At 46.6% G+C, this 17,478-nt stretch overlaps 1 protein-coding gene and 1 non-coding gene across 2 annotated transcripts; one reads left to right on the top strand and one right to left on the bottom strand.

The window, feature by feature from the left end:
* The first annotated feature begins 316 nt into the window (after positions 1 to 316).
* Positions 317 to 453, top strand: LOC111757269 (small nucleolar RNA SNORA2/SNORA34 family). Its single transcript, XR_002791641.1, has one exon. It is a non-coding gene; the product is annotated as a small nucleolar RNA SNORA2/SNORA34 family (small nucleolar RNA).
* Positions 454 to 13,418: 12,965 nt separating this feature from the next.
* On the bottom strand, positions 13,419 to 17,478 carry Rpl11 (ribosomal protein L11). Its single transcript, XM_003471331.4, has 6 exons — positions 17,356 to 17,478; positions 16,457 to 16,607; positions 15,483 to 15,589; positions 14,972 to 15,103; positions 13,890 to 14,000; positions 13,419 to 13,493 (listed from the first exon to the last, which is right to left on the bottom strand). Exons 1-6 carry the CDS (start codon positions 17,359 to 17,361, stop codon positions 13,464 to 13,466), a joined length of 537 nt encoding a protein of 178 aa, XP_003471379.1. The 5' UTR covers positions 17,362 to 17,478; the 3' UTR covers positions 13,419 to 13,463.

Raw genomic sequence — 17,478 nt, 5'->3', positions numbered from 1 at the left:
ATCAAACACTACTTTCCAGAGGTTATCAGAGCCTTTCTTCACCTCCTTAGTGTAGTGACCCTGGGTAATGACCCACCAAAGGCCCATCACCTGTGGAATGCTGCTGCAGAATGCATGACCTCAAGCTGATCATGAGAACATGTCAAGCAAACCCATGAGGGGACTCTACAAAATACCTCACCTGTAAACTTCAAATGTCAGTGCCACAAAGGAGAAGATTGAGAATGTGTCACAGAATGAATGAGAGTAAGGAAAAATACCAACAAAATGCAATGTGGGATTTTGTTTGGGATCCTGGAACCAAAAGGGAGCACTATTGGCCCTGAATCAAGGCCGGCAGCTTCCTGACTCTGTTGGTTTCAAGCAGGAGCCTAAAGAGATGTCTTTCTATGGTCTGTCGGCCATTTCAGAACTTGGGCAGTGAAATGGTCAATTTATCAGAAAGAAACAACTTGAAGGAACCCCTTCCCTCCTGGTGAGCAGCTGTGAGGGTGGCAGGCTCCGGTGGCCCAGGACAGGAGCCATCGGCGTTTTGGGGGACTTGTGCCATGCTGGGACCTGGAGTGCCAGGAAACCAAGCAACCTCTCCCCCACTGCTTGTTTTGTTTTGTTGAACTTCAATTTACATGAAAGTATGGACAGCTATTTTGAAGTGAACAAGAGACTCTATGACAGCCATTAGTGACTTCCCTATTATCTAGTTTTAAAGACCTAAAATGCTACCCTCATTCAGAGACAACATGATAGACAGTGAAGATCTCAAGTCATTTAGCTTTGAAATTTATATCTCTTACATTGCTTTCTTATGTCCTGTTTTGTTCTGTTTTGTTGTGTTTAATTTTACCCCCTTTAAAATAAAAATTAGAAAAAATTTTTAAAAAAAGAAAGAGGAGCACTAGCAAAATAACTCCTGGGTATAATGGTACACGCCTGTAATCCCAGCACCTGGGAAGCTGATGTAGGAGGATCGCTGTGAGTTTAAGGCCAGCATGGGCTACAAAGTGAGTGCAAGCTCATCTTGAAATGCATAGCAAGACTCTTCTACAGAGCTTCTACATAAGGGCCTGGGGATGTAGCTCAGTGGCACAGCCCCTGCCTGGCAAGTGCCTGAGTTGTATCCCTGGTACAAAACAAAACAAAACAAAACAAACAAAACAAAACAAAACAAACCCCTCTGTGTCCTATTGCTTCCAACAGTGATCATGATCACCTTGCCTGAAATGATTTTCCTCAAATTTTCTTCCTTGTCTGATCATTCAACACAGTGAGTGTTTGCTTGCTTTGTGTGTGTGTGTGTGTGTGTGTGTGTGTGTGTGTGTGTGTGTGTAGGGGCTGGCCTAACACTCACGGTGCTCCTTCTGCGTCAACCTCCTGAGTGCTGGGATAAAAGGTGTGTGCCACCACGCCCGGCCCAACACACTTGAGTTTTCAAATGAGAGTTTTTTGAGGCTACCCCTCCCACCACATAATCACAGACCCACCTAAGCAAACCCCTGGCCGCACGCCATATACCACACCGCCTGTTCACCTGCTGTATCCTAAAGCACGGCGTGGGCATTGCTGATGACACGTACTATTTTAGATAGGCACGTGAATACATTATCGAAAATTTTTTCTGGTGCTGGGGAATGAATCCAGGGCCTTGCCCATGCTAGACAAGTATTTTAGCGCTGAGCTGTAACCCCAGCCCTTTTAAATTTTATTTTGAGTGAATCTTATTAAGTTGCCCAGGCTGATCTTGAACTTGTGATTCTCCTGCCTCAGCCTCCCTAGGAGATGAGATGACAGGCCTGGGTCACTGCACTCGGCAGTTTCAGCTGATTCATGAAATGAGCAAGTGATTTAATTCTTTTTTTGATCTCTGTGTCTGTGAGGGCAAAGGTTCAGCGTAGCACTGGTTTATTAAAGTGTGGTTAAGAACACAGCCCCTGGAGCCAGACTGCGGGGTTTACTCCCTGATCTGCCACTTAAAGGCTGACGACCTTCCCTGTACCTGCTTCTCCCACTGCACTGCATTGTTTTTGTTGTTGTTGTTTTGTTTTTTGTGGTACGTGGATTGAACTCACGACCTTGCACTTTCGAGGAAGGTGCTTATGCCGCTGAGCTAAATCCACAGTCCCTGCACTGCAGTGTTAACAGCATGAATGGGGCTGTGTAGTCCACCACCTCGCACACGGTAAGTGCTCAGGAACAGACAGCTCTCTCACCACCAGTAATTACCCTTGAGCAGAGCAAGTGTCAGGCCAGAGCTTTCAGCACGTAAGGAAATACAGCGAGCTAAGGAGGCTGATGCTCCATGCAGAGAATGTAGAGATAAGCTGAATGAGCTCATGTAAGCATCACGTAAGTAACACAGGTACATGGATATGGTAATAAAAATAATGAGAGTGACACAGAGTGAGTAAAGTGGGGGAAGCACAGAGGAAGTAAAGTGGGGGTGATTCAGTCATCCACCCCCCACTAAACTGCGTTTCCCGAGGGTACGGACGCCTTCCATCTCGGCTTCTTCAGACCCCACCACAGCACCAAACACACAACTGGAAGTCTACTGAATGACTCTGCTAAACGTTCTTCAAACACAGTGGGAGACAACTGCAAGCAATCATAGGGAATAGACACTTTCTGAATTAATGACTCTGAATCCGCGATACGGTCTGGTTCAGTGCATTTTTTGTTTTTTTTTTTCCAGTCCTGAACTCAGCTCCTTTTGCATGCTAGACAAGTGCTCCACCACTGAATTACACCCCCAGTCCATTTATTTATTTATTTTTGAGACAGGGTCTTGCAATGTAGCTCAGGCTTGCCTTGTACCTCAGGCTGGCCTTGAATTCACGGTGATCCTCCTGGCTCAGCCTCCTGAGTACAGATGTAACAGGTATGTGTCACCGCACAGGGCCCCAGTCCTTTTTTTTTGGTACTGGGAATTGAACTCAGGACTTCATGCTTGCCCAGTTGTCAGGCAGGTGCTGCATTGCTGACCTAAATCCCCACCCCCATCCAGTCCTTTTTAAAATCATACTTTTAGAAAGGGTTTTACTAAGTTATCCAGATGTTAACTTGTGATTCGCTAGCATCTGCCTCCTAAGTAGCTAGGTTGTAGATATGCACCACCATACATAGCATAGTTCAGTCTTTCTTACAGCATGATTTTTGGATGTAACCTTAGCACTATTTGGTAATTTGTAAGATACTCAAATTGCAAGCTGGAAACAGTGGATATACCTACCATTCCAGCATTCGGGAAGCTGAGGTAATAGGATCTTGAGTTCAAGGTCAGTCCAGGGCTACAGAGTGTGTTCAAAGCCAGACTAATGTTGGTTAGTTGCACAGTGAAGAAGGACTTGTCTTAAAAAGGAAAAAAAAGACACTGGGCACGGCGGTACACACCTGTAATCTCAGCACTTGGGAGGCGGAGGCAGGAAAATCACAATGAATTTGAGGTCAACCTGGGCTAAAAGTGAGTTCAAGGCCAGCCTGAACTGCACAGTGAGACACTGTCTCAAAAAACAAACCAAAAAACAACAACAAAAAAATGGGGCCAGGGATTTAGCTCAGCAGCATAATCGCCTGCCTTGCAAGTACACGATCTTGAGTTTGATCCTTGGTACCAAAAAACAAAACAAAACAACAAAAAGGATCATCTCTACATCTCTACGTGAAAGCTCTCCTGGCACATATCCTTGGATTACACACTACCTAGTTAACATCTTCCCTCAGATAACTAACATGTACTTTAAACCTAGCACATGCAGATGGGCGTGGTGCTATGCAACTGTAATCCCAGTGCTCTGGGAGGCTGAGGCAGAAGGATCACCAGTTCAAGGCCAGCCTATACAATCAATGCTTTAGGAAAACTGTATCTCAAAATAAAAAGTAAAATTTCAAAAGGGCTATGGATGTAACTCAGTATAAAGGCCCTAAGTTAAATCTCCAGAAGAGGACTGGAAAAAAAATGGATACATACCAAACAGAATTCCTAGTTTCCTACCAAACCACTCCACAGGCCTTTCTGGTCCAAATGAACAGCAACTCCACACTTCATGCTCAGGCCAGATGAGTCTCTGTCGATTTCTCTGTAACCCGCCCTCCGTGTGTGTGTGTGTGTGTGTGTGTGTGTGTGTGTGTGTGTGTGTACTGATGGGTGAACCCAGGGCCTGTGCCGAGCTGTATCACCCATCCCCACCCTCCTTTATTTTTGAAACTGGGTCTCACTATGTAGCTCAGGCTGGCCTTTAACTCACTGTGTAGCCCAGCCTGGTGTTGAAGTTGTTCATCCTCCTGCCTCGGCTTCCTGAGAGCTGGGATTACAACCGTGTGCCATCCCCTACCCCCCTGCCTTAGATACCGTGCCCTTTTTAAAATTAATTTTCCTCCTCTTTTTGCCTCAGCCGCTGGGGCATGCTTCACCATTCTTTCCCTCTTAATCCCTCATCCAGTTGTCCAAGGAAAACCTGCTGGTTTATCTTTCAAATGTATCTGCTGTCTGACCATCTCTCACCACCTCCACAGCTGGCGGACATCAAAGCAGCCCGGATTACTCCAACACTTCGTGGCACGTCCTCCTGTTCCCATGGGCCCTTGCCCCTTATGTCCTACTCCTTACCACCAGTGTCAGTTACCCTTTTAAAGTGGGAGTCAGATCACAGCACCTCTGCTCAGACTCTGCAAGCTGATTCCTTCCACCGGCAGTAAAGGCTCCCCTCTGTTCGTCCCGCTCACCCTGCCTGGTGGCACGGGGCCCTGGGCTCCTCTGCCCGCAGGCCTCTGTCTCTGCTGTTCCTGGGGCTGTAAAGTTCTTCCTTACAGATACACGTGGTCAGCTCTCTCCTGCAGATTTCAGTGAGGCCTGCACCGCCTTCTTTTTTCTCCATGACACACACTGTAAGACTTTCTAAAATAGGGCTGGGGATTTAGCTCAGCGGCATAAGCGCCTGCCTTGCAAGTGTGTGGTCCTGCATTCCATCCCCAGTACCATGTTGCTTACTAGCCACCTCCTTCCAACAGAGTATAAGCTTGTGAAAGCACATTAGCCTTTGTTCACGGATGTACCCTCAGCCCCTATACAGTGCCTAATTTATAACAGATGCTAAAAAGCTGTTGGATTTTAGCAGGAGCTATTTTTTAGATGTCTGTGATGCTTCGTTTCTTCGTTTTAGGCAGTTACAGTATTTTTTTTTTAAGCCAGTCAAATTTAGCAGCGGGGGGTGGGGGGGTGGGGGTGGGGGTGGTATACCAACTTTAGTGACACTAATGTTAATAAATTCTGATAACCCACTGCCATCGGACCAGCCAGTTACAGTATTTCATCTAATGTCATCTCATTTCACTGAGAGAGGTCTTGTTATGCTGCCCAATCTGGCTTCTACCTCCTGAGTTTTAGCAATCCTTCTGCCTCAGCCTCCCAAGTAGCTAAGACTACAGGTATGTGCCACCACACCTAGCTTGTTTTTATTTTGATTTTTTTTTTTTTTGAGACAGGGTCTTGCTATGTAATACAGGTTGGCCTTGAACTTGCTTATGTAGCCATGGCTGGTCTTGAGCTCATTGGGACCCTCCTACCTCAGCATTCTGAGTGGTGGGATACACCAGCACACATGGTCTGGCTTTATTAAGTATGCTACAAGTTGTATAACAAACATGTCAAACCTATAAATTCAGTAGGACAGGTTCTTTTATTTTTTAGGTACCGGGGATTGAACTCATGATCTCACACACACCATGCAGGTGCTTACACCGCTGAGCTAAATCCCTGGCGACAGGTTCTTTTAGATTAAAAAAAAACAGGTAAGCCAGGCATAGTGGTACCTGCCTGTAATCCCAGCTCAAACCCACTTTGGGCAATTTAGTGAGACTCTGTCTCAAAATAAAGCTATATGAAAAGGACTAAGAATGTAACTCAGTGTGAAGGCCCTGGATTCAATCCACTATAACAAAAGAAAAAAATAGGTAAACAATAGTATTTCAGGGAATTTAGCTCAGCAGCACAAGCACCTGCCTGGCAAGTGCAGGATCATGAGTTCAATCCCTGGTATCAAAAAAAAAAAAATAGTATTTCATAAGTAATCTAAGAGTGGTTGATTGAGAAACCCTGCTGTCTACGCAACAGGCAGAGCTGACAAGCCCTTGTCACTAGATGCTTTGGGCTGCATCCTAGACTTTCTGCACTTGGCTGTGTACACTGTGCGCCTAGGAAGGGGAACAAGATCCCTGTGCTCCTCTCTGAACTCTCTGGAGTTGTGGCCTGGAATCTATAAGTGCTTTAAACAAAGGTCTTCACCCACTCCCCTGTGAGCAGCCCAGTTCTATGCAAGCATTGGTATGCAGGGAATGCTGGACCTAAGGACCTCTGAGGGTTCTTCTAGTCCAAGGTCTGTGTCTGTCGCTGAAACCTATCTACTGCACCACAGAGCAGGGTTTTTTAAAACTATGGATTAAAAAACTGGACGTGGTGGCTCACGCCTGTAATCCCAGCACTCGGGAGGCTGAGGTGGGAGGATCGTTGCAACTTCGAGACCAGCCTGGGCTACAAAGTGAGCTCAAGGCCAGCCTGAACTGCATAGCGAGACCCCGTCTCAAAAAAAGACAAAAAACAAAACAAAACAAAACAACCTATGGATTAAAATCCACTTAATGCCCGGCCTTGAGTTTGCAGCTACAAACTGCAACCAAGTTCACGACCAGCCTACACTATATAGACCCTGTCTCCAAAAATAAAACAAGCCCGGCTGGTGGCACATGCCTGTTATCCTAGTACTTGGGAGGCTGAGACAGGAGGTTCACTGTGAGTTTGAGGCCAGTCTGGGCTACATAGTGAACTCAAACCCAACCTGAACTACACAGTGAGACCCTGTCTCAACAAAACAAAATAAAACAAATCTTCATTTAATGGGTCAGAATAAGCATCAGAAAAAATAGACAAAGATGATGCATTGTAGTTTTGTGAAATTTTTCCCGTCTCAGCCTCTCGAATGCTGAGAATACATGTGTGCACCACCACACTTGGTAGTGATTCTCAGTTTTCAGTGTCATAGGAATGTGCCTGTAGGTAGGCATGATAAAATTTCAGCACTGGGAGGGTGAGGCAGGAAGCTCACAAATTCAAGCCCAGCCAGGTGAACTTAAGAGAGACAGCGAGGCCCAATCTCAAAACAACCAAGGAAAGAGTGGGGGATGTAGCTCAGGGACATAGATTGTTGGGTTCAACCTCTAGTACTACACGCAGACAGCCAGACAGACAGACAGATACACACACACACACACACACACACACACACACACACACACGGCTCTGAGAGGAGCTTGGGAACCCATTTTGCTAACCGGTGGTAACAGGTGACAGGGGACATGGTCCTCAGAACACACTGAAGACCACTGTGCTCTCTCTCTATATGAATGCAAGCTTCCCCCAGGACCCGGTACCCTCAGTGTGCTCCTGAATAAGGGGGGAAGCAGCCTTAGGGACTGAACCACTTTTTGGTAGTGATGAAAGATGATCTGGAAAAGTACAACCACTATCACTATATTGCTAGTTCAAGCTTTTATACCAGGAATTGCAACCTCAGGCTCGCCAGGCAGGTGCTTATGCCGCCAAGCTGAACCACTGGCCCGGCATCACTGTATTGTTACTCTGAGTAAATGCCCTGTCGTCTGGAATGACGTCACAGAACACCGGATTGTTTGCCCCATCGGATGAGCAGGTGGAGGAGGAACCTGTACCTTGCCCACTCAGCAGCAGGGCGTCTGGTGTAGAGCTCGCTGCTCCTGGTGCCGCTCCACACTGCGTCACCCAGAAGCCCAGCTCTTTATGAACTTTAGGGCTTCCTGGAAAGCAGCGCAACAAATCACTTCCCAAATCTGTGTTTATTCTACACATTTAAACAGTCGCTACATTCATCCTTTATCCCTCAGAGAAGAACAGCACACAGGCCACACCCTGGAACTGCTCACATTTTTTTTTTTTTTTGTCTTTTTCATTTTTATCGATACCAGGGATAGAACTCATGACCACCTGCTTGCAAGGCAGGTGCTTATGCCGCTGAGCTAAACCCCCAGCCCCAAACCTCTCACATTTAAGCCTACCTCAGGACACAAAGAAAGTACCCATTTAATACGCACTATTGACTCTATTTTAAACAGTGCCAAAAAAACCCAGTTACACTAAGGAGCATCTGTTCCACCTTTAATTCTTAAAAACAACCCTGACAGTAGATGCCGAGTCTCTTAGGCTGGACCCAGAGCCCAGAGAGGCCTTGGGGCAGTGCAGGGCCCAATCTGAACAGGCTGGTCTCCAGGGTCAGACACCAAGAACATATGGTAAAACCTGGCCCTGAGGTTATAGAATTTCTGGTAGGAAGTGTGCTTACTTCCTATTTTCAGGAAATTTTTTCCCTTTAATTGTAACTCAGGAACTACCTATTTGTCCCTCTAGACTCAACTGTTGACAAGGCTGACTCCATTTCTGATTTCCTGCCTTCCTTGGAGACTTGGGAAACACAGGCTTAGATAAACAGTATTCTGGGGATTAGGTTCAATTTTAGGAAAAGCTACTAAGTGTATTTCCAAGGATAGCTATGTGGTTTAGTCTGATGCTTGGCTATAAACCTGCAAAAAAATTCAGCAGGTCTGGGCAGGGAATTTAGTTCGGTGGTGTAAGTGCCCACCTGGCAAGTGCGAGGTCATGAGTTCTACCCCTGGTACAAAAACAAGTAAATAAATAAAATAAAATCAGCAGGTCTGGAGTCTGGCTGGATTTGAAAGCTGGTTCCAGCATACCACGTAAGATTCTGGGCAACCCATTTCCTCTCTATACATCAGTCTCTTCATTATTTAACATCTACCCCAGAGTTATGAGTGACATGTGCATGTCAAGAACCCCAGCCAGCACCGAAGTGTACCCCTCTAGAGTCTGCCCAGATGGAAACTTAGCTTGACCACTACTGACTGCAGTTATTTCTATTTTTTTTATTTTTATTTTTTGTCTTTTTCCTTTTTATTGGTACTGGGGATCGAACTCACAATTGCCTGCTTTCGAGGCAGGCACTTTATGCTGCTGAGCTAAATTCCCAGCCCCTATTTCTTAAAGTCAAGGCTGGAAGGGGGTGCCGAGGACAGCTACCAGGTCCTGCTCAGAAAACAAGCCTCTACTATCTGTCAGGGACCATTCTGGGTAATTTCTTTCACATTTGTGTAAGGGATCTGAGTTGCTTTAATCCCAAATTCTATATTTTTATGACACAGCATGTAGGATTTGGGCAGCACCAAGATTTAAAGCAAAAAAATAGCACAATGTTCAGGACGTCACCACGGTGTTCACTTTCAGGATGACTGAGGGGATGGAGAACTCCATTTGCACAGAAGCTGCGTATCTTTGGCTTTCAAGTTCCTTTTGGGTCCCAGCATCTGCTGTCATACTTGTCACAGGAATTCCATCAGCAATGATAAATGTGTAACAGCCTGAGACAAAGTTACATGAAGGTCCTGGACTGGTACAACTGCAGCTCACTTTTGCTCGCTGATCTGTAAAAACACAAGCCACCTGCACCTGGCAGTCCTGTTCGGTGCCCTGACTGGACTCCCCTCTGACAACCGCGCGGTGGTTTCCATAACAAGCTCTCTCCCAGTGGCTCGGTGCCCCCAGGCCTCAGCTTGGTCCCCAGTGGCTGCAGCTGGAACTATCTGTGGGTGGTTTCTCCTGACCTCACTGGGACCCCAGAAGGCCTGGCCTTAATCCTTTAGTGCTCAGGCCCTGCTGACAGCATCCGACGATACGGAAACGCCCGGTACACTTAAGCAAGCTGGGTAATTCTACAGACCAGGACTAGCCAGCCAGTGGGTAGCCAGCCAGTGGGAAGTAGGATTAGGTGCAGGAAAAGGTGAAAGCCACAGGCTTCACTTTAGAGGGGCAGAGAGGCTGCAGCTTCCCACACAACTTGCCCATGTTCATCCTGCTCACAAAAAGCAAGAGTGAGAATCAGAACGTGTCCACCATTTCCCTACTTGGTGTTTTTTCTACAATACACAATGGAACTGCGCAGAGGTACTGGCAAAGACCTTACAGGTCCTTACTAGATGACAGAACAAACCTCCACTGAGACAGCTCTATGAAGCTGATACTCAGGCATCCAGTGCCGGCTGCATGGATAAGGGAATCTGTCCTGTACTTTTCCAACTTTTTAATATACGGCCTTGTTATGTACTCCAGGCTGGCCTTGAATTTGAGGTGTTCCACCTGCCTCAGCCTTCCAAGTTCTGGGATTACAGGTGTGCGCCACCAGGGCTGGCTTGTGTCCCAAATATTTCTTTTTTAAGAGTAGGGAAATGTATTGGAGAAAAACAATGGGGAACAGGACTAGGTCCTGAGGGACAGACTGTCCTACACATTTCTGAAAGACTATCCTGTAGCCACTGTAATGACATGAAAACATACAACTGTAACTATCATTTCCACTTAACATGCTCCTGGGCAGCACGGGACAGCGAGGCATGTACCTACCACCAGTGGCACATGCTGCCTGATGGAGTCCCGTCTGTTCAGCCTTGTCAGGAACGTGTTAATTGTACTTAAAAAAATAAACAGCCTAGGAGACAACATAGCCACATGCTATTTGATTTCCAGTGAGTAAACAGTATTTAGCACAAAACACTCCTTGTAATTTCTAACAGTTCAAAACACTTAACATGCAATCCTACGCACACTCCACTTCACTTGATGTACACACTCACTTTCCACTCTTCCCTTTTCTCTTGTGTGGTGCACACGTGTAAGGTGTTGCTGGGGGCTGAACCCAGAGCTTGTGATGCTAGGCAAGCGCTCTACCACTGAACCGCATCTTCCCGTAACCACAACTGAAATCAGCGTCATCTTCCCTTTGGTCCTCTGGTCATCCTGCAGATGAAAATACAAGGGCACAAAATACAATAGCCTAACGCATTTCCTAGCTCCTGGAACAGCCAGAGCTCCCTAAGGTAGGCCCCTGCACTCACTGGGACCTGGCCCCTCCAGAGGGGTGGATGCCCACCCCCAGGTCCACCTGGCTCTCCACTTAAGACTAGAACCTACTAGTGAGCATGAAAGGCTCTTCTCATGGCTTTGCTATGTAATTATTCAGTCTCACAGCACTTTACTCACTGGACAGTTTGAGATTATCCTTAATAGCATAATGTATCATATTCCTGCCCTTGAAGCACGCAGTGAGTTGATGTAATTCAATAAACAAAACCCACAACCCTACAAATGTTCAAATTACCTCTGGATGAGTTGGGCCATGCTGCCTCAGCTCAATAACACTGCAGAGGGTTACAGTGAGACTAGAATACTCACTCAGCAAAGCAGCACAGCACTTCTGGACCTGCTACTGGGAGACACCTACTACCTTATTCCAAAGACAACTGACAATTTGACATTGCACACAGTCACCTACCACTGATCCACAGCCAACATGGTTAACAGCCTAAAAAGTAACCATGCAGGAAGAACTTCATTAATTAAATGAAATCTCCTTGGCCATCCTGCCCTCTCGTTTCTTGATCAGCATCTGCACACACATTATCCACAGGCCTTGTGAAAGGCAGATGCAGCGGTTCTGAGCTGAAGCCCAAGGGTCAGGAAACTCCCAGGTGACCCAATCTTTGCACCTGCTACAGTTCCACCCCAAACATCATCCTCGGAGTCTAGTGGGATGTGTGGAGCCAGCCTCTAACAGAACAGGTCCGAATGTGGGCTGCTGCCAGCTGAGCTCCACCCTCCCCAGTTTATGACAGAAACCACACTGCTAGTGAGCTAGGCCTAAAACTCAGTTACACATCAGGCATAACCACCTATAACCCTAACACTTGGGAGGTGGAGGCAGCAGGACCACTGTGACTTTGAAGCCAGTCTGAGCTATACAGCATACAAACCTGGTTTTTAAAACACCAAAAAAATTTTAAAACTAAAATCCAGTTTCACCTCTGAATTTCCATCAGTGTTCTTTCTACTGAGCCAGGAGCCCAGGTAGTTGTCTTAAAATGGGAGCTCAACAGAATACACAACATAGCAGGATCAAATGAGGGTTGGGCAGGTATAAAAATTTCAATGCAAACATAAATAAGCCAGAGATAGAGCCAGGGCCGACAGGACAGTGCATGAAGGTGATAGTTAATTATAATTATGTTTTATTTCTGGGGTGCTTAATTCAGATGAAATTAGCATATGCACTCCATCTCTGCAAAAAGTGAGTTTGCTCTCCAAGATGCCGATTTCAGGTGTGGTTATAGGAAGACATGGTTCAGTGGTAAAGCACCTGCCAAGCATTCACAAACTATGGGTTCAATCCTCACAGGTACACACAAGACACAGTGAAAAGTGAACGTATTTCAAGTGAAATAAAACCTGTAATCCCAGCACCTAGGAGACTAAGGCAGAAGAATCACTTTGAGTTTGAGGTTAGCCTGAACTACATGAGACCTTGTCTCAAAAAAACCAAGCAAAGGGGCTGGGGATTTAGCTCAGTGGCATAAGCACCTGCCTTGCAAGCAGGCAGTCTTGAATTCGATCCCCGGTACCGATTTAAAAAAAAAAAAAAAAAGCAAAATACTTCAATGAGAAAATAGGCCAAGGGTAAAACTGAACTGTCACAAAAGAGTAAGTTTAATGAATAGAATTAACAAGTGTTCAAAATTTAAGCCCAAAATTGAAAATAAATGAATAGCTTAGTATAGTCTAATGATCAGAGAAATGGTGGCTTCTGGTCACTGGGAAACTACTATAAATAAAAATCAACTTTCATGCCAAAGGGAAAACAATTTTTGAGAGTAAAATTCATCACATCCCAGAACACATAAAAGCATCCTTTTAGTTACTATGTGCCTGATACTTCCCTGAGCCATTTAACCCTCTAAGGAGCATTATTATTGCCTCCAGGATGTTGGTAATGAAATCAAGGTAGATTCCTAGCTTTGCTCAAGGTATTACAGCCAATGCAAGCTACAGTTGAATTGAGAATCAAGTCCAGACAATTTGCCTCAAATGGTCCTTGTGTCTCATCATTCTGCCTCTCCACACCTGGTACAGTCTCAAAGGAGTCTGAACAGTTAATCTAAAATTCAGTCTCAAGCACCCTTCACTTATGCACCAGATGACTGAGTCATGGAGCTCCTGGAACATAGAAATACTGTATCCTTTTCCTTTAACAGAGACTGAATCACCTGGACCATACCCCCCCTACACAATCGGCTCACACAGAAAACTGTACCATCGCACTTTAGCAAGGGTTTGGGGCTGCACAGGCAGTGCTCGAGTCTGGACCTGCAGGGAAGCACTGATATCCAGAGGACCACGGGTTGTTACCAGCTGTTCCCAGGGAAGCTTTAAGTGGCTGGAGGTCCCAGGACGTGAATGTGGACAGGCTCCTTTCACAAAACACACACAGCAATGCACATTTTACTGAAAACATTTTATTGGCCTCTTGCACAGAAACAGGAATTTATTTGCCAGGAAGGATGATCCCATCATACTGAAAAAGAAGAGATTTTATTTTTTCAGAATTAGAGGCAACAACAATCACTGAAGCAAAGGCAAACTTCCCAGAATTCAACTCTGGTACACGAACATCAGCTCTGAGCCCCACTTTGTTTCCAGACTGAATGAAAGCTGCCCAGTTTCATTAGCAGTTGCTATGCTGTGCCTAACTGCAGTATCACCTGAGAAAGGGGGGGCTCCTTTTAATCTCCTTCCTCCCCTTTCAGCTACCCACAATCAGTTAAACCACCAACTCTGAAGGACCATTTGCCATGCTGCCCAACTACTCTAAGAGACACTACCTGCCAAGGAGTGCATTTGCACCCCAAACCCCCAACTCCATCCACCACCACCACACAGCACCACCTTGCTGGAGAGAGAGCAGCCTTACCTTCTGCTGGAACCAGCGCATGGCCTCCTCCTTGCTGATTCTGTGCTTGGCCCCAATGCAGCCTGTCCTGCGCTTCTTGTCTGCGATGCTGAAACCCGGTCTACCCAGCACCTGTCCCAGGAATAACCAAGTCACCCACCGGCTCAGGCTCAAGAGCACAGACAGGACTCACACTGGAGACTCGTTTTCAAGAGTCACCTACAACTCAGAGCACTGGAGTGAGGCCCGGGGTTCAGGGCCCGACAGCACATCACCACACACAGGTTTCCAAGGCTAAAAATTCCAGCCCCTTCCCTATGTAATAATTTCTAGTGGTTCTGTGAATTTCCCACCACCATCTCCACGGCACTTCCTTTTAAAAATAGCATCAAGAATTTCATTGCAAAACATGTTATTAAGCCACGTGCAGTGTAGAAAATTGTAAATTCTAACAGGCACAAAAAGTTTTTCTTACTCCTTTGGCTTAAAAGCGCTTTCCAGGGCTGGGGATTTAGCTCAGCAGCATAAACGCCTGCCTTGTAAGCAGGCAGTCGTGAGTTCAATCCCTGGTACCAATAAAAAGGAAAAAGACAAAAAAAAGTGCTTTCCAAAGGTCTACTGCTTCCAAACTTCCAGGATCAAGTCCTGCTACTTTTGGATATGTGAATCTAATGAGGGTACCATCATCATTTGAGTTCCACATCAGCCAAGACTTCTGCCTCTTTGGGCACTTTTGTTTTTGTGCCGGGAATCAAACTCAGGATCTTGAGCTTGCCAGGCAGGCACGTATGCAGCTGAACTATATCCCAGCTTCTGGGTATTTACTTTTACGGATGAACCAAAAGCCATGCAGTTAACAAAATAGTAAAAATCATTTCTACAACAAAATCCCCTTCCTGAGGATACAACTGCATCACCCAAAATTGGTTCTATGTTCTCTGAGGACACCGCATATCCCTGGAGTCTAAGGGAAAACAGCAAGCAGCCTTGGGCCACATGCTGCACCAGGACTCCCTCCTCTCAGGAATCACTCCGAGACAGCACGAATGAAACCGATTTCCCTCTCCTACAAACCAGGAATAGGAAAGGGTAAATATTCATACCACATAGAAGTCCAGGCCATAGATGCCAATGCTGGGGTCATATTTGATGCCCAGATCGATGTGTTCCTGGATGCCAAAACCAAAGTTGCCAGTATCGGAGAAGTTGTTTTTCCTTAACTCATACTCTCGCACCTGAGGAGAAAACACAGCAGTCACGTTACCGTCACCTTCAGCTCCACGCCCTCAGGTAACTAGCAGACTGCCTACACTCAACACCCCAGAGCAAACACAGCAGCGTGACCTGGCGGGGAACACAAGCTATTTCCGTGCTACACTAAGTCACACCCCAGCTATGGATTTCATAGAACTTTCTCAACTTGTAATGGGCAGAGAAAGCAAGGTATCAGAATGACTGTCAGGCAATAACAAAACAATTTAACTCCGAGCCTTAAGCACACAAGTAACTATTAGGCCACCAAAGAACACTATATTAAATCTAACCACTGCCACTACATTACCTGTACTTTAAATGGGGTATCAATGCCACCCTGACCAGACAGACCAGCCTTACCTTTAGGCCTTTCTCCAGGATTTCTTCGGCCTTGGCCCCACGGACTGTGCAGTGGACAGCAATCTTTTCATTTCTTCTGATGCCGAAGGATCGGACAGTGTACCTAGCTGCAAGCAAAGAACAAGGAACCACGTGCTGTCACACTCTCGTCACACCTGCCTCTTCCCCAGGACACCATTTCCCTAGCTCTAAGAGTGGCATTAAGGACTGACCCACCATCTAAATGGTGGTGTTCCTATTTACTGTAACACAAAAAAACCAGAGTTCCCAATTTCCAAGCCATCTAGCCACACTTCAGCAATGCAGAGCTTGAAATCCTAATGTTAAAGTCTCTGATGGACAAGTTCACAGTCCAGAAACAGTCCAAAGAGAAAATAAAACAGTAAGAAAGACAACAACTGTGTTCTGGAGAAAACAAAACACTGTTGTTAAAATACACCAACTCGAGCTGGGGATTTAGCTCAGCAGCAAAGCGCCTGCTTGGCAAGCACTAGGTCCTGAGTTCGAGTCCCAGCACCAAAAAACTCCCCCCAAATACACCAACTGATTTTATTCTCCACCAAGAAAAAGCAATATAATCTCTTTTATGCATACAAGGAAACTGAGGTCCAAACAGCCCATAGTCCCAAGACCATCAAGTGATAAAGTGTACAGGTAAATGGCCCCTCTCTTAAAGTAGCCTATACAGCCCACCTGTTAACCAGGCCAAATGTCCTCTACTACATTCCTATTCTACCTTATATTCTATTTCCTTGAAATATCAATACTTGGACCAGTGTTAAAGTCTACCTGTAGAAAACGTGATTACCAGTGCCAGGACTAATCTCGTAGAGGAAAACACTTCTTGGGATGGGTCACCTATTTACCACTTTTAGGAGATGCTACCTGTAACTTAAACAGGCCCAACAGCAGACGAAGAAACAAGTGCCAGGTGAACCAAAGGCCCAGCCCTCCCCATGCCCACAGCTACTCACCTTTAGAAAACACTGGCGTCTGGCCTGTGAGCTGCTCCAGTACCTTGGCTGCCCTGGTCAGTCTGTCTCCACTCTCCCCGACACAAATGTTAAGGCAGAGCTTGCGGATTCGCAGTTCCCGCATAGGGTTCTCCTTTTCACCTTGATCCTGCTGTAACGCGATGACAAAAAGCAGTCAACACGACCGCGTCACACACGAGAGCCCAGTGTTTTCACTGGTTCCCACTTGTGCAAAATAATTCATTTCTGTTCATCCCAAGCCCTAAGGAAGGCTCCAAAAACTTAGGTTATCAGTGTGATTGCCAAAAGACATCTACTATTTCGCCTCTTCCACCACACAAGAACACTGTCAAGCGACTCCCAGACAAGCACAGCCCCTGAAGAATGATGCAATGAGGCGGCCAATTAAGATCAAGGCCCTGGGTTTAATCCTCAGGACCACAAAAACAAACAAACAAATAACCTGCTAAGGAAACCAACGTGTGGCTGTGCGGCGTCCCCCACCCCACTACGAAGCTGCCTGTGGGCTGGGGCTCCAGGCTGGCGCCTTCCCTAGGCGGAAGAACCGGTGAAGTTGCCTCCCACCAAGTAAGTCTCAAGTGTCAGGAAAGAAACCGAACCCCAAGTCCAACCACCCTCCGTTCGCTCCGCCTGCCCTCACTGCAGCTACAAAACGTGCCTCCGGGCCCCCCGGGCGGCTGCGTGAAGCCGGGTCCTAACACAGGAGTGACAAGGGCCCGCCCCGCGCCCTCCACCGACAGGGCCCAGCCTCTTTCTGCTCGGCCGGCACTGAGGGGGACGGTGCTCCTCGGGCAGCGGTGGACACAGTCCCTGTGGGCCCGACCGGCAGAGGATGGAGATGGATGAAAGGAAACAAACCCAGGTGTCAAGCTACTTACCGCCATGGTGGGGAACAGGAAGAGAGAGGGGAACTTCCGGTCCAGGGCCTTATGGGTCAGGAGGCGGGCCCTTTTCCCAGGCTAAGAAGAGAGTTGGAGCCAGCAAGAGAGGCGCGTCTGTTG

The sequence above is a fragment of the Cavia porcellus genome, unplaced genomic scaffold (genome assembly GCF_034190915.1).
Source record: "Cavia porcellus strain 051 isolate PalLab524CR breed Dunkin Hartley unplaced genomic scaffold, mCavPor4.1 scaffold_25, whole genome shotgun sequence".
Lineage (NCBI taxonomy): Eukaryota > Metazoa > Chordata > Mammalia > Rodentia > Caviidae > Cavia > Cavia porcellus.
Note: the sequence above shows the minus strand (reverse complement) of the source record. Positions and strands in the feature narration are given on the sequence as shown.